Genomic DNA, 26993 nt, shown 5'->3' on the forward strand with positions numbered 1-26993 from the left:
TTGAAATCTTGATGATGTTGTCATCTGAACTGAAAGGTTGCTTCCTCTTGATGCTGCTCTTTGGCTGTTTTCTCCTTAGCTGGCTTGCTTGTAGAGACAAGCTAAGCAGAGATGAGAGGCTATAGTGAATGCTGTAAAGTTGAGGAAAGGAGCAGAGAGAATTTGCTTATTTGAGAGGGTTTTTACACCCTTCTCTTTCCGTAACTTCATGGAAGGCGGAAAACAACTTTTTCAGGCTAAGCTGGATTCAAAATTTTCTGTTGTCATCCTTTCATTCGCTCAGCATCTTCATGGTTTGGTCTTGTAACCATTTCAGCTAGTGAATGGTGATCTGCTACTACTTGTGCAGTGGGGCTGTAATTTTTCCTAAACTTGATAATTATACTGCCTTTCTTTTTGTGGTGGGAATTTCTCTGAACACCGTTTAAAGTTAGAGTTATAACTGCTGGAATATATACAGCTTGGAATCCCCATTCACAGGCTAAAAATCCCTTTAGCCTGGGTCCAGCACTTCCCCTCAGTTCAGTCTTTGTTCCTCAGGTGTTTCCCGGAGTCATCTTTTGTGAGGAGCGAAGAACACCAGATGATGTCACTCCCTGCCTTATATAGCTTTTGCATGTGGCGGGAACACTTTGTTTCAAAGCTTAGTTCCCAGACCAGTCTGTGGAAAAACACTGACATCCCAAGATGGAGTCTAGAGAGATGTGGTCACATTGCATGTCTTTGTTGAGTCATAGCAGCTATTATTCGTAGGCTGTCTGTAGCAGTTCTCAAGAAAGCTCCCCAGGTGGGAGATAAGCTGCTTCTAAGGCCTATTGTTTTTTCCTAATACCTCATTGCCCTGAATAGGCCCTTCCCCACCCAGCTATCTAGAATGAAAGCCTCTTGTCTAGTGGGCATTCCCCAGGTGTAACTGCATTTTGAAATACAGATATATAGTCAATATTCACAACTTCAGATACAAAAATGATATATGTATACAAATAGGATAATCCTATTCAGCAAATCATAACATTTTCAATGACATCTCACATGACTTATCTTTCATAAAATGCATTATAATTATGTCATAATAATAGCATAATAATATCACTGTGAATAATATGGGGTGCAGTGTCACAGGATGTTTCCTGATGGGGTTTCCCATGAAGCCAGACCTTGGTTTTTCCATTTTTACCCAACCAGGTAACCCTTTTATTTTGTAATTCTGACCACACCTAACACCTTATTCATATGCATGAAGGTGTCAATGCTCTTTTCCTTTTCAGTACTTCCACACTCCATGAATATAGGGGTGCACGATTGGGATGTGGTCAGGAGAGACTTTCAAATATGTTACAATCAGGTGTCTCACAGTCTTGGACAATACATTGCAATGCATTTTTCCATAACATCACCTATTTGCACATCTTATGCCATAACCTTGTGACCTTGCTGGCATAGGTTTATTCCTAGGTCACTCACTCATGTCAAACATTCTTAAGCCTGGCTAGTATGTCTAAGCTAAAATCTTACAGGTCTCAGCCTATAGGCCAGTGGTGGGCTGCAGGAACGTGCTGGCTGCCGCTTCCCACTGCTCCCATTGGCCGGGAACGGCAAACCGTGGCCACTGGGAGCTGCAGATGATCAATGTAAATAAACTGTCTCATGGCCTGCCAGCGTACTAGCCTGAGGGGCTGCATGCAGCCCATGGGCCGCAAGTTGCCTTCCACTGCTGTAGGCCTTGTGTTTCAGCCTTGCTTTACTTATATACCTAATACACACTCATCACTCCAGGAGGGTGGCCACAGGCTTGGTGAGGCCCCTCACGAAGAGTGCTGCGGGCTTCCGATACACCTTTGTTATAGAGGAGATGCCACTCACTTCTCCGAGGCCATGCCACTGAGGAGTGCCACAGCCCGGGTCATTGCAGCAGAACTCCTAAAGATCTTCACCTTGGGGGGGAAGGGGGCCTGCCCCGTGAGATCCTGACCAACCAGAACACGAATTTTACATCCCGAATCTTCTGAGAGGTTTGTGGCCTCCTGGGGATCAAAAGACTCCGGACATCCATATACCATCCGCAGACACATGGTTTGATTGAGCAGTTCAACCCAACATTAAAAAGCATGCTCTGGAAGTGTCCGCTGGAAGAACTTCACCACTGGGACCAGCTTCTTCCTCCCCGTTACTCGCCGTTTGGGAGGTGCCGCAGGCCTCCACTAAATTTTCTCCATTTGAGCTGCTATGTAGCTGCCAGCCACGGGGATTGCTGGATCTCATGAGGGAGACATGGGAGCAGACCCTGTCCTGGACCAAGGGTTTACTCCAATATGTAATACAGCTCCAAGAACTCATAAAAGAGAACCTCCGAGCCATCCAAGGAACCCAGGTGAGAGGATATAATTGGGACATACAAGTGCAGACCTTCAAACCAGGAGATCAGGTCCTCATACAGCTCCCCTCCGAGGAGTCAAAATTGCTGGCTCGCTGGCAGGATCTGTATGAGGTGATCTGCCATACAGGCCCTGTCAACTATGAGGTCCAACAGCCCAACTAGAAAAAGAAGCAACAGATTTACCACATTCATCTTCTGAAACCCTGGTGCGAAAGGGAAGGGCTATTGATCATCCTGTACCCCCTGGAACCCAAACCGGGGCTGCAGGCTATCATGGAAACAGAACCTGAGACACCCCTGCTCGGGGATACACTCTCAGAGGACCAGCTGAAGCAAGCCCGGTGTCTCATTGAGGCTTTGCCTAGGACTTTCATAGCTATGCACCAACCCTGGAGAGGTCATCCATTGAACAACCCAGCTGCAACAAGTAGGAAGTGGAGGAACAGGAGGTCCAAGCTATGTTGGAACTTGGGGTCATTGAGCGATCTTTCAGAAGTGGTGGAGCCCTATTGTGCTTGTTCCCAAGCCGGACGAGACCTGGCAGTTCTGTATCGACTTCCGGAGGGTCAGTGTAATTTCCCAATTTGACGTGTACCCAAGGCCGCAGGTAGACAAGCTCCTTGACCACCTGGGAGAGGCACAGTATATTGCTACCCTTGATTTAACAAAGTTACTTTAAGGTGAATAAATGTTCTTTCTCCCTCCACACAGCAATTCCTAGCCTCTCCTCCAGCAACTTCAACACACTTTCATTTAATCCCTCTCTCCTGCACAAATATGCAGTTACACACACACACTGGTGCTGCTGACATCATGGAGATAGCTGGAGGCACCCAGAGACATGAGTTCAGGCTGCTCTGTAGTGTATGTATCACCCAGAATTCTTTTCCCATGTGGTGCTTTGTGTGTCAGTGCCACTGCCTTAGAGAAGTGTTTTTCTGTCCATGGGATGGTCATGGGGAAGGACCCTGTCTGGCCTATGTACTCCTTCCATGCTTCCTGTGGGTCCGAATCTGCCCCCAGAAGGTAGTTGGTGCAAAAGGCAGTGGCTCTCCTCTTGAACTGAGTGAGTTAGCTATTGGCATATAACAGTAATGATGTATGATCTGTACTGGGTATCTGTTCATTTGTGGCTGCAGTTCTGGATGTTGGGTATGAAATTTAAAGCTCTGTCTAGCCCGGGATCCAGGTTTTGAGAGACTGCCTCTCTTACAGTAGCAGCTAACATTTCTGGTTGAATTACTAGGGTCGGCAGAAGCAGAGCATTCTCAGTTGAGAATGCTTACATATTTGTAGACTGTTGCCATATTCCCCCTTAGTCATTGCTCAACCTAGTATCTCTGTTACTTTTTCCTTGTGAATCAAACCCTCAAGATCCCGGATAGTTTCATTATTTTTTTTCACTCCCTCTAATTTGTAAATATCTTTCTGTTACTGTAGTGCTGAAAAATGAACTCAATTCTAGGTGTGGTCACTCTAGGCCCATATAGAAAAGAAGTATTCTCTCTTTACTCCATGATCTGATGCTTGTGCATACACAACCTGAAACTGCATTCGCTTTTTTTTTTGGTCAGATATATTGCATCATAATTCACGTGCAATATGCCAACCACACCGCTTGCCCACATGCTGCCAGGGAGGGATAGCTCAGTGGTTTGAACATTGGCCTGTTAAACCCAGGGTTGTGAGTTTAATCCTTGAGGGGGGCCACTTAGGGATCTGGGGCAAAATCAGTACTTGGTCCTGCTAGTGAAGGCAGGGGGCTGGACTCAATGACCTTTCAGGGTCCCTTCCAGTTCTATGAGATAGGTATCCATGATTAGGGGGGAATGCACAGCAGAAACAAACAGCAATGCTGGCATATTTTGTGCAGACAAAACAAATTTGGAGGCCCTCTTTGCTAGTATTGTTAATGTACATATGAGATAGCTGTATGTGTGTGTGATGCATGCACACTTCTTACAGGGACAAGCATCTGTTTATACGGAAATGTTTGTTACAGTTGTATGAGTAAGTCCTAAGTGCAAACAAAGTGTAATGTTCCGTGTCTGTTTCTTTCCAAGTTTCCAATAGTGACATTGCCATCATTATGGGAGTAGCAATTGGAAGCATCCTTCTTCTTCTTCTGGTTCTCAGCTTTGCTGTGCATAAGAGAACTCAAATTGCTCAGGTCTTTAGCAGGTAAGTAAAATTCCATTCATATTTACACTATAGAAGGTTATGACACTTTTACTTATTTCAAATCCCAGCTCCCCCAGTGTTACACTTGGCTGGTCACTTGCAAAAGCACCTCTGTTATATTTACTAACTGGTCCATTACTAGCCTAGGGTGCTGTCACAGATCTGTTTGGGCTCCCGGCTGCTGGACACTCACCAGACTGCTGTGAGGAAATCTAACTTAGAGCCACTTGGAAATTTTCTTCCAAAACTGAGTTTAGTCAGAAAATGCCAATTAGGCAAAATAAAATGTTTCATCAAATCTAGTACAGATTCAACTAAATCTTCATCAATCACCATCTCACCGCAGTGCCAGGGGATGGGGAAGGACATCACTGGTGTGCTTTACCTTCCCACCTTTCCCTTAGCTCCAGGGGGACAGACAGGCTCTGAATCGGAAGCTCTGCCTCCCCACTTTCCCAACTGGCTCCAGGGGACAGACAGGCAGAGCATCATGACAACACCTTACTTGCTCTGGGAACTTGAGGGGATTGGCAGGGAAACAGAGTGAAGGGGCTCTCTGTCTTTCCAGCAGCAGGGCTGGAGGCCTCTTCTCAATTTATTGTGAAATTGACTTGAACCTTCCTTGAGGGTAGCTGGGAAGCTAAAAAGTTATGTTTTGGTTGTCTCAAAGTGGATTTTTTCTTCAAAGTCCTTTCTTCAATTATTTTTTGTGGATTTGACATTTTGTCCAGTTTTGGGATTAAATATTCTCAAAACCTTGAAAGTTTTAACAGAAAGAGACCTTCTCACACACTTCCTCTTTTTGCCCACTTCTAATCCACATATTGAATCCCACATGCCCTTTGCTTGCTGGGACAGGGTTGAGCTTAGGCACTGTTCCTGGCTTTGTGCCTCTGGCCACACACTCCTGGAGCAGATCTCAAGTAGGAGACGCCTCTTGGCAGCAGTGACATCTGCAGTCGAAATGCCTAGGTCCTGAAACTAGTGCGGTCTCCCCAACAGCTTTAGCACATTCACCAGAATCCCAACGAAGCCTTCTGGTTTACAGTTTACCTTTTCAGGGGTACCTCTAGTGAAAGCCAAGAGACATACACAGACTTCCCGTTAGTGATGGGCATACTAGCTATCTCCACTGCCTTTCTAGGTGCCAAATCTGTATTGGTTTTGGGAGCAGGTCTAGGAAGAACAGGTAGATGAAACTTAGACTCCTTATCAGTGGGTACTCCCTGTGATCCTCATCAGACCCAGGCCTGCACAATCCCCACATATAACAGTCTTTGGTAACTGAAGTGCCCTGTTGACTTCCATTACAGCCTATTCTCCTGATAGGCCTTCTTGGGAAGAGACCATAGGAGACTCCTCTAAGGCTTCAAAGAAGAAGTTTTCCAATTATCCTATGGGAGTTGTCAGCTTCAAGAGACCTAGATCACTTCAGAGAATTGATGCCCAAAAAAGAAGTGTTGTTGAGGCTCCAAGCTCCTTCAGTATTGAGCGCCCAGTACCATCTAAAAAAAGACTTCCAGTAGCTCTAAGTCTCCTGGTACCCACTACTGATGGGAACCACCGACTGACCCATGCTGGGTGTCCAGTACCAAAGAAACCATACAAGAGACTCTGATATTTCAGAAGTCTCAGTACTGACCTCTGCACCCTCCACACCATCCATGGCTTCTGCATCACAGAAAACTACTGTGCAGTCAGATCGTCAGATGCCCACAAAGACCAGATTAGCACTGGTACTGACACCTCTTGGCTTAGACTCTAACTAGTCCCCCTCTATTCAGTTGACCTCTGGTCCTGCAGAAGTTTAGCTTTCCTAAAGACCTCTTTGTCTCAGATGAACCCGACTCTCCACTGCTCATAGGTACACAGGGTCTTTCGGTATCCCAGTTGTCCTCTATGCTGTCTTTTTCCCTGGTACCAACATACCACCCTGTACTGAAAATACAATTCATAGGGGCATACTTAGATTCATTGACAGCCAGGGTCTACCTCCCCACCGACAGATTCATAACATTAGCATATCTAGTCAGGACCATTCAGGGGAGTCAATGAACCTCCGTAAGGAACTGTGTACATTTCCTGAGTCATATGGCAGCCTGCACCTTTGTGACTGATCATGCAAGACTATGCGTCCACTGCTTCCAGAGCTGGCTCAGAATGACCTATTTCCTGAGCAGGCAAGTCATGTTTTCCCTCCCCATGAAGAAGTCCCTAGACTGGTAGAAAAATCAATTCAAAGTCTGTGCTGGCATTCCTTTCATTCGCCCACCTCCAACAACAACCTTCACAATGGATACATCTCTCTTGAGATAGGGAGCTCACCTCAGTACTCTCACAACTCAGGGTAGATGGTCACCTCAGGAAACCAATCTCCACATCTACCTTTTGGAACTTAGGGCAGTCAGGAATGCTTGCTTTCATTTCTCACCTCTCAATGGGGCAAATCAATTAGATCATGATGGACGATATGGCCTGCATATTTTACATCAATAAACAGGAAGGAATAATTACCCAAAAACATTCCAGTATCTGAGATATTGTAGGGCTGCTACATGGGCTCCTTTACATACATTTTCTAAGCACTATGCCTTGATCCATCCCACCAGATTCAAGGTGGCACTTAGTAATGAGGTACTATTGTCAGTTCTGGGCTTAGTTCCGAAGCTCCCTCCTCCTTCTAGGGATACAGCTCAGGAGCCACCCGAAGTGGAGCACCTATAGAGACACTACTTGAAGAAGAGGTTTCTCAATTTATGCAGTAACTGCAGTTCTTCGAGATGTGTGTCCCTATGGGTGCTCCACTATATTCCCTTCTCCTCTACTTCAGACTGTTCTCAGTAGGATGTTTGGATGGAGAAGGAACTGAGTGCGGTTCTCCCGTACAGCTCTATATATCCTCAGTGTGCAGCACAAGAGTGCATAATATGCACACGCAGGCTGAATGGTCACTGCTAATGGAAAATCTCCAATCAAGGGCTTGAGGCGTATGCGCACCTGAAGTGGACTAACCTATTCTTCTGCAGGAGATAGTCACTCCTCAAAACAAAAACAGAAGAACTAGCACCTTCAGCAAGAAAGGGAAAGGGGTTCATTCAAGGTACTTCCTTGTCCTAAAAAGACAGGACCCATCTTGGACTGCAGGGAACTGAACAAATTTATCTGCAACCTGAAGTTCAGAATGGTGACCTTGTATATTGTGCCTTCTCTAAATCCAGGAGATTGGTTCATGGTCCTTGATCTTAGAGATGTCTACTTCCATGTGAATACTCAACCAGCACACAGGAGATTCCTAAGGTTCATGGCCAGCCAGCAACACTACCAGTATCAGGTCCTTTCCCTTGGACTCTTGGCAGTACTGAGAGTTTTCATTGAGGTACTGTAGGTGTGGAAGTTTACTTTAACCAACACCGGTGGTGATGTACCTTTACTTGGACGATTGGCTTTTAAAGAGACAATCTTACCAGGAAACACAGGAAGCCACCACCATGCTTCTAGACCTGGTCAGAAGGCTCAGTCTCAAGGTGAACCCGGGAAAGTCCACCTGCAGCATGCAGATAAATTATCAGAATGTCGGTGGACAGTGTGAGGGCAAGGGTATACCTGTATAATACAGGCCATAGAACTTCCCCAAAATAATTCCTAGAGCAGATCTTTTAAAAAAACATCCAATCTTGATTTTAAAATTGCCAGTGACGGAGAATTCATCGTGACCCTTGGTAAATTGTCCCAATAGTTAATTACCCTCACAGTTAAAAATGTATGCCTTATTTCCAGTCTGAATTTGTCTAGCTCTAACTTCCAGCCATTGGATCCTGTTATACTTTTTTCTGCTAGATTGAAGAGCTCATTATTAAATATTTGTTCCCTGTGTAGATACTTATACATTGAAATCAACTCACCATGTTACCTTCTCTTTGTTAAACTAACTAGTTTGAGCTTCGAGTCTATCACTATGAGATATATTTTTCTAATCCTTTAATCATTCTCTTGGCTCTTCTCTGAACCCTCTCCAATTTATCAATAGCCTTCTTAAATTGTGGGTACCAGAACTGGACATAGTATTCCAGCAGCAGTTGAACCAGTGCCAGATACAGAAGCAAAATAATCTCTCTACTCTTAATCAAGATTCCCCTGTTTATGCATCTGAGGATCCCATTGAGAGAGAAAATTTTTAAAAGAAACTATTGTAAAGCCAGGCTGTCAAGAGCCCTACTATATAAACCTTGGAAGGAGAGGAAAACAACAATCTTTTTAGACACTTCTTAAAATTGCTCTCAATATATTTTCTATACATAACAATACTGCAATAAATGCTATTTTAGAAAACTTCTAACTTGACTGCTTGTATCTTACACAATTCTTGCAACAAAGCCTATCTATTCCCCTTTTACAATAAGCCTCTGGTGGAAAATTGCCTAGATTTAGGAGTTGGCTATTGAACTGATCTTTGCTCTGTTAGTGTTACATTTTTTGCCTGTTTGATTGTCAGTTCATTGAAAGTGTATCTGCATTTTATCTACACTCAGTTTGATTAGCAAGATTGCTCGGAAACTTTAAACATAAGAATGGCTATACAGGGTCAGACCAAAGGTCCATATAGCCCAGTATCCTGTTTTCAAACAGTGGACAATGGCAGGTGCTCCAGAGAGAATGAACAGAACAGGCAATCACCAAGCGATTACCATCCCGCCGCCCACTCCCAGCCTCGGCAAACAGAGGCTAGGGACACCATCCCTGCCCATCCTGGCTAACAGCCATTGATGGACCTATCCTCCATGAACTTATCTAGTTCTTTTTTGAACCCTGTTATAGTCAATTTGTGAGTCTCATAGGCTCTTTTTACCGTATGTGGACTGAATGACAGGAGAAACCAGAGGCTGTCAAAGTGGATCCTGAGATGCACTGAGAGAGCATATTCAACGAGAGCTCAAGTATCATTTCCCTTAGAGATGTCCCTCGTATTGTCATATGCAGAGAAGCAACTTGGAGCTCTGTACACACATTCACAAGACACTATACTCTGGTGCAAGCAGCCACTTTGGATGTGTATCTGTGCAGGGCAGTTCTGCATTCTGTTGTGGCCTAGGATTCCAGGCACCTTCCTCCTCAAAAAAGACACTGCTTGTGCATCAGCCGCAGTGCACTACACATAGGGACAAGTACTTGAAGGACAGTGGGATACTCACTTTGTAGTAACTTGAGTTCTTTGAGATGTTTAGTTCCTATGAGTAGTGAACTACCCGCTCGCCTTCCCCACTGCCTAGGTTCCTGGGTGCCTACCAATAGAGAAGGAACTAAAATGGTGGCAATCTGGCAGCCCCCTTTATTCCCTCAGTGCAGAGCATGAGGAGAGCAAGGGTGTATGCATGGACCAGACAGACACTGCTAGGGAAAAATCTCTGGTCCTGGGTGCATGGAACACATTTACAATCCTGAAATGCACTATACATAGGGACAACATATCTCAAAGAATTCAAGTTACTACAAGCCCCGTCTCAACCCGAAGACTCCAAATGGGTTTCTGGTTGCATTTTATTTTATGAGATTGCTAATTCCAAGCCCTCCCTCCCCCCAGAGCTACAGCCCATTCTACCAGATCAGTCTACATCCATAGTTCTGTTGAAGAATGTTTCACTTGCAGAAATCAAGAAAGCTGCCACTTGGGCTTCACTTCGCACCACCTCAAAGAATTATGCTCTGGTTCACTTCTCTGGGGCAGATGCTGCCTTTTACTGTTCTTCAGTCTTAGACCAATCTCCAAAACACCCATCTCCTGTATGGAGTACTGCTGGGGAATCCCTTGAAGTGGAGCACCCATAGAAGAAGAAGAAGAAGAAGTTATTTACCATGTACAGTTACTAGATGTTTGTCCTGATGGGTGCTCATCTACCCACCCTCCTTCCACTCTGTTTTGGAGTTTTGTCATGCTGGGACTTTGTGGTAAAGAAGGAACTGAGTGCAGTTTGCCTGGCACTGCCCTATATATTCTTAATATGGGGCACGTGGGTAGCTAGGGTACATGTGCAGCTCCAACGGGCACTACTACCAAAAGTCCCCAGTCAAAGGCTCATGGACCCCTGAAGTGGGTCGCTCATGGGTACAAATATCTGGAAGAACGCCAGTTACAGTGCAAGGTAAGTAAGCTCCCCCTCTCTCCACTTCCCCCTCCCTGCAAACAAGTAGTTTCTCCCATCCACAGCCAGCCTCCTTAACAACTCTCCATTGTCTTTTATCTGGTAGGGACGTGGTTCAGCCTCTGTGAGCAAATGGTGGATTCCGCATCCATATAGAGGCATACAACAGTTTTATAATAATAACTTCAAAACATCAGTCAGAATTCATAAGGTGTACATACACAGATTCCCCAAGCTGTCATACTTGCATTCCTAAAAACTGCAGAGCAGGACACTATTTTTTTGGAAAGTGAAAAATTCAGTTTGCCATTTTTGGGTCTGAGGCTTTCTTCCCTTTTCTCTCCCTCTGTTATTCCACCCCTGACACACAGATATTTATTTTCATTGGAGAGTGTGGAGAAGATAAAATAAAAGTGTGAGAAAGCGGGGGGAAAGCATTTCTTGCACTCTTACTGTTTTCCAACAGAAAAATGAAAGAAAATGGAAGAGAACCCCCACACATCTGAAAATGGAGAATGAATATTTTTAATCTTCAAAAATCAAAACAACATTTTAAGTCAAGACAAAAAAAATCAAAATTTCCTGTAGGAAAATCAAAAATTTCCATCAAAAATGAAGTTTCCCTGCAAAAAATTCAGAGAGAACAAAACCTCATTTTTTCTGCTGGAAAACTTTCCATATGAAAATTTTTGACTGGATTTAGTAGCAGCATAGATGGGAGCTAGCCCTCCTCCCAAATTTTCCTCATGTATGTTAGAACTGTAGTGCCTAAATGGGACTATTTAAATGCTATTACTAAGCAAAGGAAAATTCCTTTTTGGTTTTTAAAAAAAAGAAACTAAATTTAATGTAGAAAAAGTTAATACAGAGTTACGGTTACACAGCTAAAAAAGATAAAATGACAAAGGGATGATGGCTCAGAATATGATGGGATTGCCATACAGCATTTAATGTCCTGTTTCTTTCAATAAAGAAAAAAATGTGATTATTCTATTTATTTCTAAAACTCACCTGGTACATTCCAGAGACTAGCTTCGCTGGTCATCAGAATGCACTTTTTTTTACTTTGTTCAGGACCTATTATAATAGCATCATGACTGCAGATTTAATAAGAAACTTGTGTATGAGTGTAGGAGCATCTTACCTGATCTAGCATTGGGTGCTTCAGCTACCTCAGTTTCCCTTCTGCCTCCAGTCTTCCACAGCTAGTGGGCTGCTCTGGTGCCTTAAGTGGGTTTATTGGCATTTTTCCCTCTGGCCAAACCTCAATTTAGCATCAATCCACTTTCAGGGATCAAAGGTTATACAAAGTGCTATGGAAAACCTGGAGTGAGGAGTTCCAGAGAGATGGAGGCTGGCAGGAGCCAACATTTGCACACTAATGCCAGTTACTTAAGGTGAAAGAGCAACCCATTCACCTAGACTGGTTTAATCTGAAATGCAGAAACATGATTAACTAACATTCTGTCATGTAACACAGCTGGTTTGATAGATGTTAGAAGCATCTTCTCAAAACCATGCATAATAATTACAGTTTCAGCTTGTTCACAAACTCTATTGTCTAAACAGCATGTGGTTTGTATTGTAGGCCCTCCAGAAAAAGACAGACAACACAAGGTAGTTCTGATGCTGCGGGCACAGTAAGTGTTTTTCATATAGCTCACTTCAGTTACTCTTTAATATGTGAAGAGCATATGAGCATTTTCTAGTCTGGAAGATAATCAAAACTTATCCTCCTTTTTTGCAATTTGAAAAATGATCATGTAGATCTGAAAATAATACAGCCGAATATGACAGGAGGAGCACAGTAGTTTTGCAACTACTACAGATAAGGTTCCCAAAGCCATTCCAATTATCGTTTTATTTTTAGCTCCTTGTAGCTTTCCAAAACATTCACATTTGGGGGTGAATTTTTTGACACCCATGGATTGTTTTTATTTTGGTTGGTTAGGTTTTGGTTTGGTTTTTTAATTGTAAGCAAAAAAGTCATTAAGCTATTTTACAAACAAGGAGATTTGGAAACATATTTTCCCAATGCAAAAAAAAAATAATAATCTGCAAGCGTTCTCTCAACAGTTATAACACAGGAACATTTTGGGGTAGCAAGTTGATATTTGGCAAGAAAAAAAGCCCTGTTTATACATCTCAGTACTGTATTAGCCATTTTGGCCACATGTTTAGCTAATTATCCATGAGGACCACCAAATCTTCTTCAGAGTCACTGCTTCTGAGGATAAAGTCCCCCATTCTGTAAATATGGCCTACATTCTTTTTTCCTAGATATATACATTTATATTTAGCCATATTAAAAATGCATATTGTTTGCTTGTGCCCATCTTACCAAATGGCCCAGATCATTCTGTATTAGTGACCTGTCCTCTTTGTAATTTACTGTTCCCCCAATGTTTTGTTTGATCTGTAAACTTAATCAGTGATGATTTTATGTTTTCTTCTGGGTCATTAATAAAAACATTTAATTAGGGCCAAGAACTGATCCCTGTGGGACACCACTAGAAACACACCCATGCCCTCTGAGAGCAATTCCGGGCACCAGGGCCATCCCTGAGGGGACGGGAGCCTGGGGCAGAAGTGATGATTCATCACTTCTGGGACGCTGTTACTTCCGGGACCGACTGTGCCGGCCCGTGCAGGGCCCCTCAAAGCACTGGACCCGGAGCGGTTGCGCACCGCTGTAGGAACCCTGCAGCCCACCCAGGCAATTTAAAAGGGCCCGGGGCTCCTGGCTGCCGCCACCACTACTGCAGCAGCGGTGGCAGCCTGAGCCCCCCGGGCCCTTTTAAATCTCCCAGGCCCCTGGGCAATTGCCCTCTTGCCCTCCCCCATCGGCAGGCCTGAACACACCCATCTGATGATTGCCTATTTACAATTACTTTTTGAGACCTAATAATTAGCCATATTTTAATCCATTTAATATGTGCCATGTTAATTCTATATCTTTCTAGATTTTAAATCAAAATAGCCACATTTCAGGGCAACTGCACCTGTATTTCCCACTCATGGTCCGGCAACGGCACCCATTGTAGGCTCCTGGCTTTTCAGCCATCATCTCTCTTGGACAGAGACCTACATCTTTCTTTTTCCTGAGCGGGGTTTTCTCAAGCTGCACTGTTCCCTGTCTACACTGTGAGTTTCCTAGCAAGCCAGATGGCCTAAATTGACCTATGTCTGCAATTTGCTTTCTCCTCAGAGGTTATGAACAATTGTAATTGCCCACAGTTCTAAGTTACCACACAGCCCTTTCTAAGCAAGCACATTATTCTTAAAGTGAAAGCATTAAAAACACAGATTAAAATACTACAAGAATTTACACGCATGTTAAAAATCTTCCCAGAGGTCACTCCACTCCAACTCCACCCCAATGGCAAGTATCAGTCCTTCCAAACCTTCCCCACACCCACTGGGGACAAAAGGTCCTGTCCATTTTCTGGATCAGAAAGAATGCCCTGAGTCAGTTTAAACTCAGGCTATTTATCCAAAAGTCCTTTCTTTGTCTGTTGGCTTCTGGATAATCCAGTTTGAGCAAGTATATGTAAGCATCACCCACGGAGGTGTACTTCTCTGGAAGTGTTACAATCTGAGTGAATTTACCTAATCACCCCTCTTCCTCCCCACCCCCCATTGTTCTTAATTCCAGTTACCTTTCCCATGGCATTACTTATAGTCCCTGTTCCACAACGGTACATATACTTAATACAGTAAGATATCCCAAAGATAGTGCAGGAAATTGCCATATCTGTTACAAAAATATCATGTGGTACCAGATCAAATGCCTTACAGAAATTGCTGTATATTACATCAACACTATTAGATTTATCCATCATGTTTACTGTTTTTAAATATTGGAATAACATTCGCTTTCTTCCAGTCTTCTGGAATTTCCTCTGTGTTCCAAGACTTATTGGAAACCAACATTAACAGTCCAGCAAGCTTCTCACCCAGCTCTTTTAAAATTCTTGGATGCAAGTTATCCAGACCTGCTCATTTAAAAATATCTAACTTGAGTAGCTGCTGTTTAACATCCTTCTGAGATACTAGTGGAGTGCAAATGTAAGCGGGGGAATGGTCCCGCTATTGTGGGGAACTTTCCTGGCTTCTGCACTACCCCGGTGAAGTGGACTAGCGAAAGGATCTGAGTCCCCGCTCCCACTTCCTTTACCCAGAGGCCTCCCTGCCCTTGAGGGCTCCCCTTCCACTCTCCTGTTTGGCTGAGTCCTCGTAACCCCAACAAGGCTGGGCCCAGGATTCCTGGGGGGCTCGACCCCCAACCCTGCTGTGGTCACCTAGGACAGGGGCTAGGGTGTCCCCACTCCGGGGTACTCTCTCTGCACTGGGCACCTCCCTGACCCACTGATTATTCCATACAATTTAAAGCAAATACAAGTTGTTTAATTAACAATTAATTTTAAAAAAGAATAAGGAAAAAATGGGAAAGGTTAAAGGAAAACACATCACCCCACTCTGTGGCAGGGAACATTACAAACAGTGTCTCTGGAACGTCAGGGCAGTTCAGTCTGTTCCTTGTAGGTCCCAGGCTCCTTCTCAGGCCCTGTCTGTGCTGCAGGGACGCTGTGGGTTGGACACTTGCTCTGGTGGTGGCCACACGCTCTCAGGCTCTAGGTGGCAGGACCCTTCTTCCCAGCGTCGCCCCCGCCCGGTCGGGGTTATGATCCCCCTGCAAGTTTGGCCTGCAAGGCCTCTTGGCTGAGGCGTCTCCCTGTGCTGGGTCCACTGCCCAGGGTCCCCCTCACTCTCCCCAGCTGCTCACCACACTCGGACTGCACACGGCTCCGGACTGCCCCAGCCCCAGCTCCGGACTGCTCCAGCCCCGGCTCCAGCTCCACTCTGCCTCAGCACGGCTGCTGCTGCTCCTCTGCCTTCAGCTCCCTGTGCTGCTTCTCTGGCCTCTCTGGCTCTGGTTGCTGCAGCTCTGCCCCCAGCACAGCTCTGCTCTGCAGGCTGCTTCTGTGACTCTGCTCCCAGCTCTGACCTGCTTCCTGGCTGCTTGTCTGGCCCCTCTGGCTCTGGTTGCTACAGCTCTGCTCTCTCTGGGCTGTGCTCTGGCTTTGGGGCTGCAGCTCTGCTCCCAGCAGCTCGGCTCGGGCCCCTGCTCTCTCCTTAGCTCGGCCCCACTCTGTCTGTCTCAGGCCATTCCAGTTCACACGGAGGACGGGACCCCCCCGGCCTCCTGACTCTCTGATTAGCCTGCCCGCCCTGTCAATCAGGCTGATCTGGAGCATTGGCCTCTCCCCATTGTTCCTGGGGACAGTCAGTCTCAGGCTCCTGATTTGCCATCGACCCTTCCCCTTTTAGTGCTGGGAGCAGCCAACCAAAACACCCCCACTGAGTGTTAGTAAGGGGGCAACAGTCCCCTTACACAAAGAGTATTTCCTTTGATATGACTACATCATCTGGTTTATTTTTACCCAAGTATACAACAGAAATATTTATGAACACTTCTGCCTTTTCTGCATTATTATTGCTAGTGCTACCATTTCATCTAGTAATGAATGAATGTGATGATTAAAATTCTTTGTGTTGCTAATATACTTTAAAAACTCCTTCTCATTGTCCTTAACTATGCTGGCCATGTATTTCTACTTATGTCCCTTTGCTTCCATTATCAATTTTCAACAATTTCTAGCTTCTGATTTATATTCATTACTTTCAACTTCTCCTATATTATTTTTCACAGCTGCCTTCACTTCCCCTCTAAGCCAGATTGTTTTTTTTTTAACCAATACAGTCATCTTCGTTATTTGTGGGCCTTTGGGACATTTAGTAAGGTGTTCTTAAACAGTTCCCAATTATCATTCACATTTTTCTGATTACATTCTTCCTCCCAACTGCTTTGGCTTATAATTGTTTTCAGCTTTTTGAAACTAGACCTTTTAAAGCATCAAATATATATATCACTGGTCTGGACTTTATTCTGTTTGCACATTATAAAGGTGACCAAGTCATGATCTCTTGTACTTAATTTAGCATTAATTTTGAGTTCTGTGATCAGTTCCTTTTTATTGGTCAAGATGAGGTCTAATAAAAAAAACTCCTCCATGCTGAGTGCAACACTCTGAGTTAGGAAATGTTCGTCAATAATATTTAGAAATTCCAAGGATGTTTTAGTAGTGGAAGCATGATGATTCTAGCATTTGTCACTCAGACTGAAGCGTTAAGGTTGCATGACTAAATACTCAAAAGTCAGATGATGCCAAAGTTAAAATTGCAACCACTACCTTATCTTTGACCAGTTGTGAGTACACTTTTATTATACATTCCTTAATTACATGGTTTTATATTATTTTTCTAATAATCTAAAAATCTAATGTATTAATCACACAGTTGCAACTTTAGATACGCATGTAGCATATTTTAGTCAGAGTCCAATGTAGTTCATAATTCTGTAGGTGTGGAATTTGGCAAGGAGCTCCTGCTCCAGGTGCTAACATTCTAAAATTCTGTTCTCGCACATAAAAAGAAATCCATTGGTCGGGGTCTGACTTCTGATTTAACCACACCCACCAAAATACCTGAAACTCTGTTGTTTTGTTCAAATTACACTCTCTATATTAATTTGGAACTGCCCCACAGCTTGGTTTGCTGCTTCTATGACAGAACAAACAGCCTCTCAGCAATCTGTTCTCCAAGGGGGAGGGGAGAAATATAGGCCACCCACTCTGCACCCACAGCAGTCTTTCTACCTCCTCTTTAACCTTTCCTTCATCTTCAAGGAATATCCCTGTGGATGCTCCATTTTAGGTGAATGTGCTTTCCTGAACCTGGGTTGGAGAATTTCAGTAGCAGTGCCCACTTGGGTCACACATGCACTCTCCCCATCTCGCACCACTTATGGTGGCTACATAGCGCTGTGCGACCAAACCACCCTCAGTTCCTTCTCCACCACAGAGTGCATATCTGAACTCCAAAGTAGAGGGGAGGAGGGAGAGACACCCATCTTGAAGAAACTCAGTTACTGCACAAGGTGAGTAACCTCTTCTTCTTTGAGGAATGTCCCTGTGGGTGCTCCATTTTAGGTGACTGTAGAGCAGTGCCCCTCATTGGAAGGATGGGGCTTCAGAGTTGGATCTGCAAGTGATAAGACAGTGAGTCCTAACAGAGCATCTGAAATAAAGTTTTGCTCGATTGGACCTCATCTGGTGGTTGTCTGAATGGGTGAGGGGTGGCATGAGGAGTAAATGTCCCCTTCCTCCTCATCATCATTCTCACTGGAAAAAGGAGGGGTCGATTTGGATGGTGGTGTAGATTGGAACAGTACCGAGTGTGCCAGAGTAATATCAGTACCAAGAAGGGGAGATTCCGGGGTTGCCGAGACTAACAGGTCTTTGTGGAAAAGGAATTGTAGAACTGCGACTCACCACTGCAACGCCTCCTGCTGGCTGTCCCGGGGATTAGCTCTGTTCGCCAGTGTGCCCTCTTCTGGTTGTGCCTCATTACCGTCACTTGTGCTCCTGGACCTGTGTCGCACCATAGACCATGGTGTCCTCTTCAGGACACAGCCCTCCGGCTGTGCCACACTCTGTGCTCCCCACTTCTAGGGGAATGTCACAGTCCCTTAGTCCAGCCACTTCCTTAGTGGCAAGTTGGGGGAGGGGGAGACCCAGGCCTGCCACTACTCCGGTTCCTGACTCAGGGACCCTGTAGATGGCCGCTGCTTGCGGCGCCCCCTTCGACTCCTCAGTAGATTTTTCTGGGCCACTTCCCTGCGGCCCCAGCACCCTCTTTGCCCGTGCCTGAGGGCCTCAGCCTGCAAATCCCTGCAACGTGCCAGGAGCTGCCTTTAGCTCCCCAGGTCTCTGCCTGCAGCACTGCTCTGTCCATGGTGCTTGCTGCCTTCAACCTCAAAGACAGCCAGTCCACCTCTCTCCTCAAGCTCCAGGACGGACTGAAGGTGCTCTACTCCCCAGCCCTTCTTATATGGGCAAGCCCAGCCCTGATTGGCAGCTCCTATAAGCCCTTCTGTGATTGGCTGCTTCCTGCGCAGCCTCCCTAGGGCTCTATTAACCCCTTATGGGCCAGTGTGGGGCAGACACCCCATCACAAGACGTTTGAGCATCAGTACCGCAGAGGATGTTGGTGGTGGTGCCACTGAAGTTGTAAAGGTTGTTGGTACAACAATGTGGCTGTGCTATGCAGGGATAGAATGCAGTGATACTAAACTGCCTGGTGCTACATGTTCAAGCGGCTCTGTGGGTACCATGGAGGAAGAAGTAAGCTTCTCTTTGCCATTCCTCTCAGAGCCCATCCACTTAGGGTCTTTGGGTTTTGCAGTATCAGCAATACCAGAGGATCCCGCTGACTCGTAGGTGCTCAACAGCACCATGGTCGGTACCGAGAGTGTCAAATTAGCTACGGATTGTTTCTTTTTAGCTGATTCCCTGGAAGGAGAGTTTGTTGCTCACTTTTTAACCACCTTTTTTGAGGACAGTGATTTCCTCTGTGAGGATGACAGGGAATGTCTGTTGGAAGCCGTCACTGGGGTTGGCAGAGACCAGTGTCTGGGGGAGGGGGAGGGTCTGTGGTCCAGGGTTGGAAGCCAGGCACACTGACTTTTCCATAAGGATAAGTTTCAACTTGAGCTCCCTTGCTTTTCTGGCATGAGACTTGAGATTGTGGCAATGGGAGCACTTCTGAGGTACGTGTCTCACCCAGACAACAGATACATTGAGAGTGCCCGTAACTCCTGGCAAGAAAGTAATTTAAACCCTGGGGATCCAGGCATGCCCCATCAGTAGCATTCCCCCAGATGAAGGAGGTTAAAGCTACACTACACTAAAAGGGTGAACGGAATCTTAACCAATAATATATATTTTTTTAAATTGAAAGAAAATAAATGGGGAGAGAGGAGGATAGCTATAGCTAAAGAACTCTACTCTAAAACTATACTAACACTAACTCCAAGAGGTAAATGTGAAGCAAGCAAAGAGATGCAGCCATGGCTCAGCCATATCCAAGCAGAGACTCTCTAAATGGATTTCCGGGTGCATTCATCTTTGCTACCATCACCATGAACTGCAACCCCAACCAGGGGCTTGAACACACTCTACCTGATCGCTCTCCACTTCGATAGCCTTCCTAAACAGTGTACCCATCACAGACATCTGTAAAGCAGCACCTGGGCCTCAAACCAAATGTTCACGGAGCATTACACAATTGAGCAAGATTCAATCTCAGATGCTCTGTTAAGACTCACTGTCTTATCACCAGTTGCAGATCCAACTGTGGAGCCCCATCCTTCCAGTGAGTGGCATTTCTCTACAGTCACCTAAAGTGGAGCACTCACAGAGACGCTCCTTGAAGAAGAGAAGGTTACTCACTTTGTGCAGTAACTGAAATTCTTTGAGATGGGTGTCCCTGTGAGTGCTCCACTACCCGCCCTCCTCCCTTCTACTTTGGAATTCAGATATCCACGCTGTGATGGAGAAGGAACTGAGGATGGTTTGATCGCACAGTGTTATGTAGCTGCCAGGAGGTGGCACGAGACGGGGAGAGTGCATGTGCAACCCAAACGGGCATTGCTGCTGAAATTCTCCGATTGCAGGTGCAGGGATGCACATTCATCTGAAGTGGAGCACCCACAGAGACATCCATCTGGAAGAAACTCAGTTACTGCACACGATGAGTAACCCTCTCTTCTCCTCTTCCCTTTCCTCCATTCCTGGAAGCAATCCAGAAACAGACTTGGGCCACAGGTTTCAGGTGGTGCAGCCCATGCCTGAATCTGCAAACAGTCTGAAACAGTTGCATCACGCAGAATTTCCCACCACATCTCCAAAGGACTTGAAACAGAATTTCTAGACTGCTGAACTGGGGTGCCAATAGAAATGAGATACAGCTTGCAGCACAGTACACATGGCCCTGCTTGCAGTACTGTATATGCCAGTTAATCATGGGCCAGGAGAGAGGAGAGTCATTTAGATGAAAAAGACAAAGTAAAATGTGCACACCACATATTACAGATTATGTGTAACCAGGGCCGGCTCCAGGCACCAGGCAACCAAGCACATGCTTGGGGCGGCACCTGGTAAGGGGCGGCCAATATTGGGGTGGCGGGGGGCAGCGTGGTGCGGCATGGCATTCCGCGGGGGGGGGGGGGGCGCTCCGGCGGCCCGGCGGGGGGGGGGGCGGGCTCCGGCGGGGGGGCAGCACGGGACACGGCACTGGGGGGGGGTTCCGGTGGCGCTTGGCGGGGGGGCTCGGCGGGGTGGCGCTTTTTTTTACTGCTTGGGGCAGCAAAAAAGTTAGAGCCGGCCCTGTGTGTAACAACCCAAAGAACCAGTGAAAGTTTGGTGATGTAGATAGGCCATAACATCTGCAGGTAATTTAGCTGTGTAAATAATTGCCTTATCCCTTGAAGTGAATATAGGGGAACTGTATTACTGGTTGATAAGAAAATATTTAGCATTGTATATGGGTGCTGTCAACAGTACACTTAAGTAGGCAAAATTAGCGTAAGTATTCAAGAATGAAAACCATGTTAAAAGATGTTACAAGGCCACCTACATTTACAGGCAATTTAGCTTCCTACTAGAGTGATCAAACGATTGCAAAAAATAATCACAAGCGCAAGATTAAAATAGTCATGATTAATGGTAGTTTTAATCACACTGTTAAACAATAATAGAATACCAATTTAAATTTATTATAAATATTTTTGGTGTTTTTCTATATTTTCAAACATGTTGATTTCAATTACAATACAAAATACAAAATGTACAGTGCTCACTTTATATTATTATTTTATTACAAAGATTTGTACTGTAAAAAAAGTGCAATCTACAAGTCAAAGCATGAAGGAGCATACAAATATTTAGACTATGGCACATAAATACCTTGCAACGTTGGCTACAACAGTGCCATGCGAACGAACCCCTGTTCTCACTTTCGGTTGACATTGTAAATAAGAAGTGGAAGTGGGCAGCGTTCTCTCCTGTAAGTGTAAACAAACGTGTTTGGTTTAGCAATTGGCTAAACAAGAAGTGGGACTGAGTGGATTTGTAGGCTCTAAAGTTTCACATTGTTTTGTTTTTAGTACAGTTATGTGAAAAAAATTCTACATTTGTAAATTGCACTTTCACGATAAAGAGTTTGCACGACAGTACTTGTATGATGTGAATTGAAAAATACTATTTCTTTTATCTTTTTTACAGTGCAAATATTTGTAATTAAAAATAATAATATAAAGTGAGCACTGTATACTTTGTATTCTGTGTTGTAATTGAAATCAATGTATTTGAAAATGTAGAAAAATATCCAAAAATATTTATAATGAAATCTATTGTTGTTTAAAAGTGTGTTTTAAAACTGCAATTAATCACAACTATTTTTAATCCAGTTAATTTGCTTTGCATTAATCGCTTGAGTTAACTGCTATTAATTGACAGCCCTACTTATTTTTTAACTCTTAATAATATATGGAGATATACCTATCTCATAGAGCTGGAAGGGACCCTGAAAGGTCAGGGAGTCCAGCCCCCTACCTTCACTAGCCAGACCAAGTACTGATTTTGCCCCAGATCCCTAAGTGGCCCCCTCAAGGATTGAACTCACAATCCTGGGTTTAGCCAGCCAATGCTCAAACCACTGACCTATCCCTGCCACCTGAGCTAAAACAGAAGGAAGGCTGTGCTGCTAGTTGGATAAAAAAGCAGTGTATGTGGATACTCTCAAAGGTATTGCAATACAGTGAAAGTAAAAAGATAAGTAAAAAGGTAATGTAAAAAGTCTAAGGCCCCAGTTTTGTGTTCCTGCTTGAATGGCCATGGCATTCTCCCTAATGGAGCTACTTGCTGGCCTGGGGCATAAGTGCCTAAAGTTATACTGGAAATTTTACATCAGTGTAACTACTCACGAGTGAAAATGCATTGCAAGATGCCACACACACACATGTAGAAAAATTGTGTAGTGATCTATGAAATTTGAAAACCAGTATGTAAATATGCAATGCAATATCGCAAGGCACTCACACAAGGAGCAGAGTTAAGGTTGTGTATGCAACCGGCTGAGACCTGGAGACATCTTTATTTTTTATTGTCATTTTATGCATTTATTTATTTATACCTCAAGCAATCCTGGACTGTGTGGTTATTTATATTTTAATTTTGTAATATCTTCTAAGGGATAAGATTGATGAATACACCTCTACCCCAATACAACGCTGTCCTCGGGAGCCAAAAAATCTTACCGCGTTATAGGTGAAACCGCATTATATCGAACTGGCTTTGATCCGCCGGAGCTTGCAGCCCCGCCCCCCCCCGGAGCGCTGCTTTACCATGTTATATCCGAATTCGTGTTATATCGGGTCGCGTTATATTGGGGTAGAGGTGTAGTGAGACTTTTATTATAAATCTAATGAAAGAAAGAAAATGTCCTGACTTGAGTGCTTAGCTATACAACATTAAGGTCTCTTAAGGGCTTTTTTGAAATGTTTTGGCATAGTAATTCAAATCACATGGAAACTGGTAGGTTTAGCAAATAATGTTTCCATATCAGTCAGTAGCACATACAATCATAGTGGCTGAAAGAGGGTCTTTGTGAAAGTAAAACTGGAAACGTGACTTTGTTGTACTAACAGGGGTCGGCAACCTTTCAGAAGTGGTGTGCCAAGTCTTCATTTATTCACTCTAATTTAAGGTTTTGTGTGCCAGTAATACATTTTAACATTTTTAGAAGGTCTCTTTCTATAAGTCTATAATATATAACTAAACTATTGTTGTATGTAAAGTAAATAAGGTTTTTAAAATGTTTAAGAAGCTTCATTTAAAATTAAATTAAAATGCAAAGCCCCCCGGACCGATGGCCAGGACCCAGGCAGTGTGAGTGCCACTGAAAATCAGCTCGCGTGCCGCCTTCGGCACCCGTGCCATAGGTTGCCTTCCCCTGTACTAACTTTTGCCTTGTCAAAAGGGAATATGACTACTTAGAACTCTGAATGCCAGATTCTGAATGACTGTAGGCAGGATAAATGTGGTAACATAAAGTTTGCCAGTTAGATAGATTATGCTTTAATCATTTTACTGTTTTGTTTTTTTAGAAGATCCTGAAGAAAAAAAGCAGTATTCGGTCTAAAAATTAGAAGCGAAGCTATTTGTTTAACAAAACACAGGATACTGGATGTTTGAAAAAGCAATTGTTTTTTCATCAGTTCAGCCACTGAAAGAGCATGTGAAACGCTGCTGAGATAGTGGTGTGTCAAAACTCCCAATTATGTGGGATTCATAAAGAATTTCCTTTTTTTTTTTTTTTGAAACTGTCAATTTATTTTGTTCTTCTATTCCACTTTTTAATTTGAATAAACAGGTTTTGTACTTATTTATGCTTCTCTTTCTGTATTCACATAAGTGTCTCCTCATAACTTCATAGAACCTCCCCCCCGCTCCCAGCACCTCCCACCCACCGGCAGCCCCACCAATCAGCACCTCCTCCTTCCTTCCCCGCATCTCCCGTGATCAGCTGTTTTGTGGTGTGCAGGGGAGGGAGGAGGAGTGAGGGCACGGCAGGCTCAGGGAAGGGGGCGGGAAGAGGTGGAGTGGGGGCAGAGCCAGGAGTTGAGCAGTGAGCACCCCCCAGCACATTGGAAAGTTGGCGCCTGTAGCTCCAGCCCCGGAGTCGGTGCCTATACAAGGAGTCGCATATTAACTTCTGAAGAGCTGCATGTGGCTCCGGAGCCACAGGTTGGCCACCCCTGAGCTAAGGTATGGAATGGCCCACCAGAGATGTCTGCAGCTCCTCGGTCTCTTTCGCTGGTGCTGAAGAAAAGGCCTAGGCCCTCCAGGTTAGGTACCTTGCTTGGGTGTGTCAATACCAAGCCAAGTAGGGGCAGAGACTGTAGAAGACATTCAGGTATGAGTCTCTTGCTAGTGCACTCTTCAGCTAAGAAGAAGGGATCCCCATCTCTGGAGCTTGTGCCAGGTCTGTGAAGGGCATCCCCTGAAAGATCTCTGCAGCACAGCCATCAGTCATTGCCACTCTCGACCACTCCAGAGGCATATGGATCTGCTTAACTGCTCGTAACGAGTATCCCTGGTGGTGTAGGAAGGCTTACAGTCGGTACTGAAACCTGCAGTTCCTATCTCACCGCATGAGGAACTTGTGGTACCATTGCCTCCCAAGCTTCTGTAAAAGGTAGTGCAATTGAAACACAAGCCTCCCTGGCACCACCATCCCCAAGTTCAGGCTACCTATCCACAGTCCCAACTTGTTCTGCTCCCCTGCTGTCATTTGTTCTGGATTCTTCTTCTTCAGACTCAGAAATGTGTTTGTCTGTGTCCCATGCAAGACAGAGAGCATACGCTCCATCAGAGACATGGAGACCATGGGTTATACAGGAATCTCAGCACTGACCTCCTGCTAAGGGGCAATGGCCTGGTCAAGGATGGGTTCCAGGGACATATCAGTGGCCATTCCAGACACCGTTTGGCATCCCTCCTCCCACTAGGACCTCCCCGCAACCATCTTGGTCTCTGGGGCATCGGCACAGAGGGCATCATTCTTCAGGACTGAGATCGGTACTGAACAGCCAGAAGTCACTCAGGCAGCTTCCCCACCACAAGTCCTGGAGCAGTCACCACTTCAGAATCCTGTTGCATCCTCATCCTTGTCACCAGACAAAGCTGTTGAGGGCAGCAAGCGATTCACCCCTGCCAGAGGACCACAGAGCTCATCAAGATCTATTGAGAAAGGTGGCCTGTGTTCTTGACATTCAGACAGAGGAGATGTGTGAGTGGTCTCACAAGTTGGTGGACATCTTGATATCAGTGGTCGTTACCAGTGTGACTCTGGCATTTAATAAAGCCATTATGGAAGTAGTTAAAGTAATGTGGTAGACACCCTCCTCCTTGCCTCCTACAGTAAAGTGAGTTGAGAGGAGGTACTACATCCCCTCTGTCTAAGGCAGTGTTTCCCAATCTTGGGGCGCCGCTTGTGTAGGGAAAGGCCCTAGCGGGCTGGGCCAGTTTGTTTACCTGCCAGGTCCACAGGTTCGGACAATTGCGGCTTCCACTGGACGCGGTTCGCTGCTCCAAGCTAATGGGAGCTGCTGGAAGCGGCATGGGCCGAGGGACGTACTGGCCGCCACTTCCAGCAGCTCCCATTGGCCTGGAGCAGCGAACCGCGGCCAGTGGGAGCCGCGATCAGCCGGACCTGCGGACGCGGCAGGTAAACAAACGGGCCTGGCCCGCCAGGGGCTTTCCCTACACAAGCGGCATCCCAAGTTTGGGAAATGCCGGTCTAAGGGATATGAGTATTTGTACTCTCACCCTCTCCTAGGTTCCTTGGTGGTGTCAGCTGCTAATGAATGAGAAAGACAAAGACACCAAACATGAATGCTGAAAGGAATAGATTCAAAGAGATTAGACTTGTTTAGATGCAAACTTTATTCCACAGGAAGTCTGCAACTCAGGATTGCAAACCAACAGGCATTCCTGATTCACTAAGACTTCACTCTCTGGGAAAATGTTATAAAATTTAAAGATGAGTTACCAGAGGACTCTACGCAGGAGTTTGCAGTAATTGTGGAAGAGGTCAAGCTGATTACCGGAACTGCTCTCCAGGACAGTTTAGAAGGCACAGACTTGGCTGCTTGAACATGGCATCAGCTATTTCTTCTTTGAGTGCTCGCTCACGTCCATTCCATGTTACATATGCGTGTGCTGCGTACACTGTCGCTGGAGATTTTTCCCTTAGTGGTATCTGTTGGGCCGGCTCTAGCACCCTCTGGTGCCGCATGTTCATGCACCAGTATAAGGGGCCTGGCCATCCCTGCACCCTCTCAATTTCTTCTTACTACCCGTGACGGTCGCTGGAACAACTTCTCTTGTTTCCACAAGGCATTCATCAGTGGTTCCGTTATTCTCAAATGGAGTTACCTTCCGTTTTTATTTTTTAGTATAAGTGTACATAGTGTATATAGTAAACCCCCTCTTGTAGCTTAGAGGGGATTCCTCCACCCCTGGGGCTGGGCATGGCCCGGTCTCCGGGCTTCAAACCCTGTGCCTCCTGTGGCAAAACTATGCCGGTGAGCGACCCACTCTCCAATTGTCTTAAGTGTCTGGGGGAAGCTCACATACAAAAGTGTTGCCAAGTCTACCGTGAATTTTAGCCTTGTACAAAAAAGGACAGGGAGTCTAGGCTAAGGGCTATCCTGATGGAAGCCGCACTTAGACTCGTGTCAGAGCCAAGCCAGTCAGACTCATCACCGAGCTCCTCAGCTTTGGTATGGAATGCTCCTCCAGCAACACAGGTTTCTCAGCATTGTTCCCCTT

General features: G+C 45.2%; 1 protein-coding gene across 1 annotated transcript in view; it reads left to right on the forward strand.

Annotated features, from left to right (window-relative positions):
* LOC122172147 (disintegrin and metalloproteinase domain-containing protein 29-like) overlaps positions 1-23890 on the forward strand; it is a 54163-nt gene extending 30273 nt beyond the window's left edge. The window contains exons 5-7 of the mRNA XM_065596388.1: positions 4441-4558; positions 12284-12335; positions 23765-23890. Coding sequence (XP_065452460.1) covers positions 4441-4558; positions 12284-12335; positions 23765-23806 — 212 coding nt within the window. The 3' untranslated portion in view covers positions 23807-23890. The remainder of the gene's footprint in view (positions 1-4440; positions 4559-12283; positions 12336-23764) is intronic.
* The last annotated feature ends 3103 nt before the right edge of the window (positions 23891-26993 follow it).

Source organism: Chrysemys picta, chromosome 1 (genome assembly GCF_011386835.1).
Source record: "Chrysemys picta bellii isolate R12L10 chromosome 1, ASM1138683v2, whole genome shotgun sequence".
Taxonomy (NCBI): domain Eukaryota; kingdom Metazoa; phylum Chordata; order Testudines; family Emydidae; genus Chrysemys; species Chrysemys picta.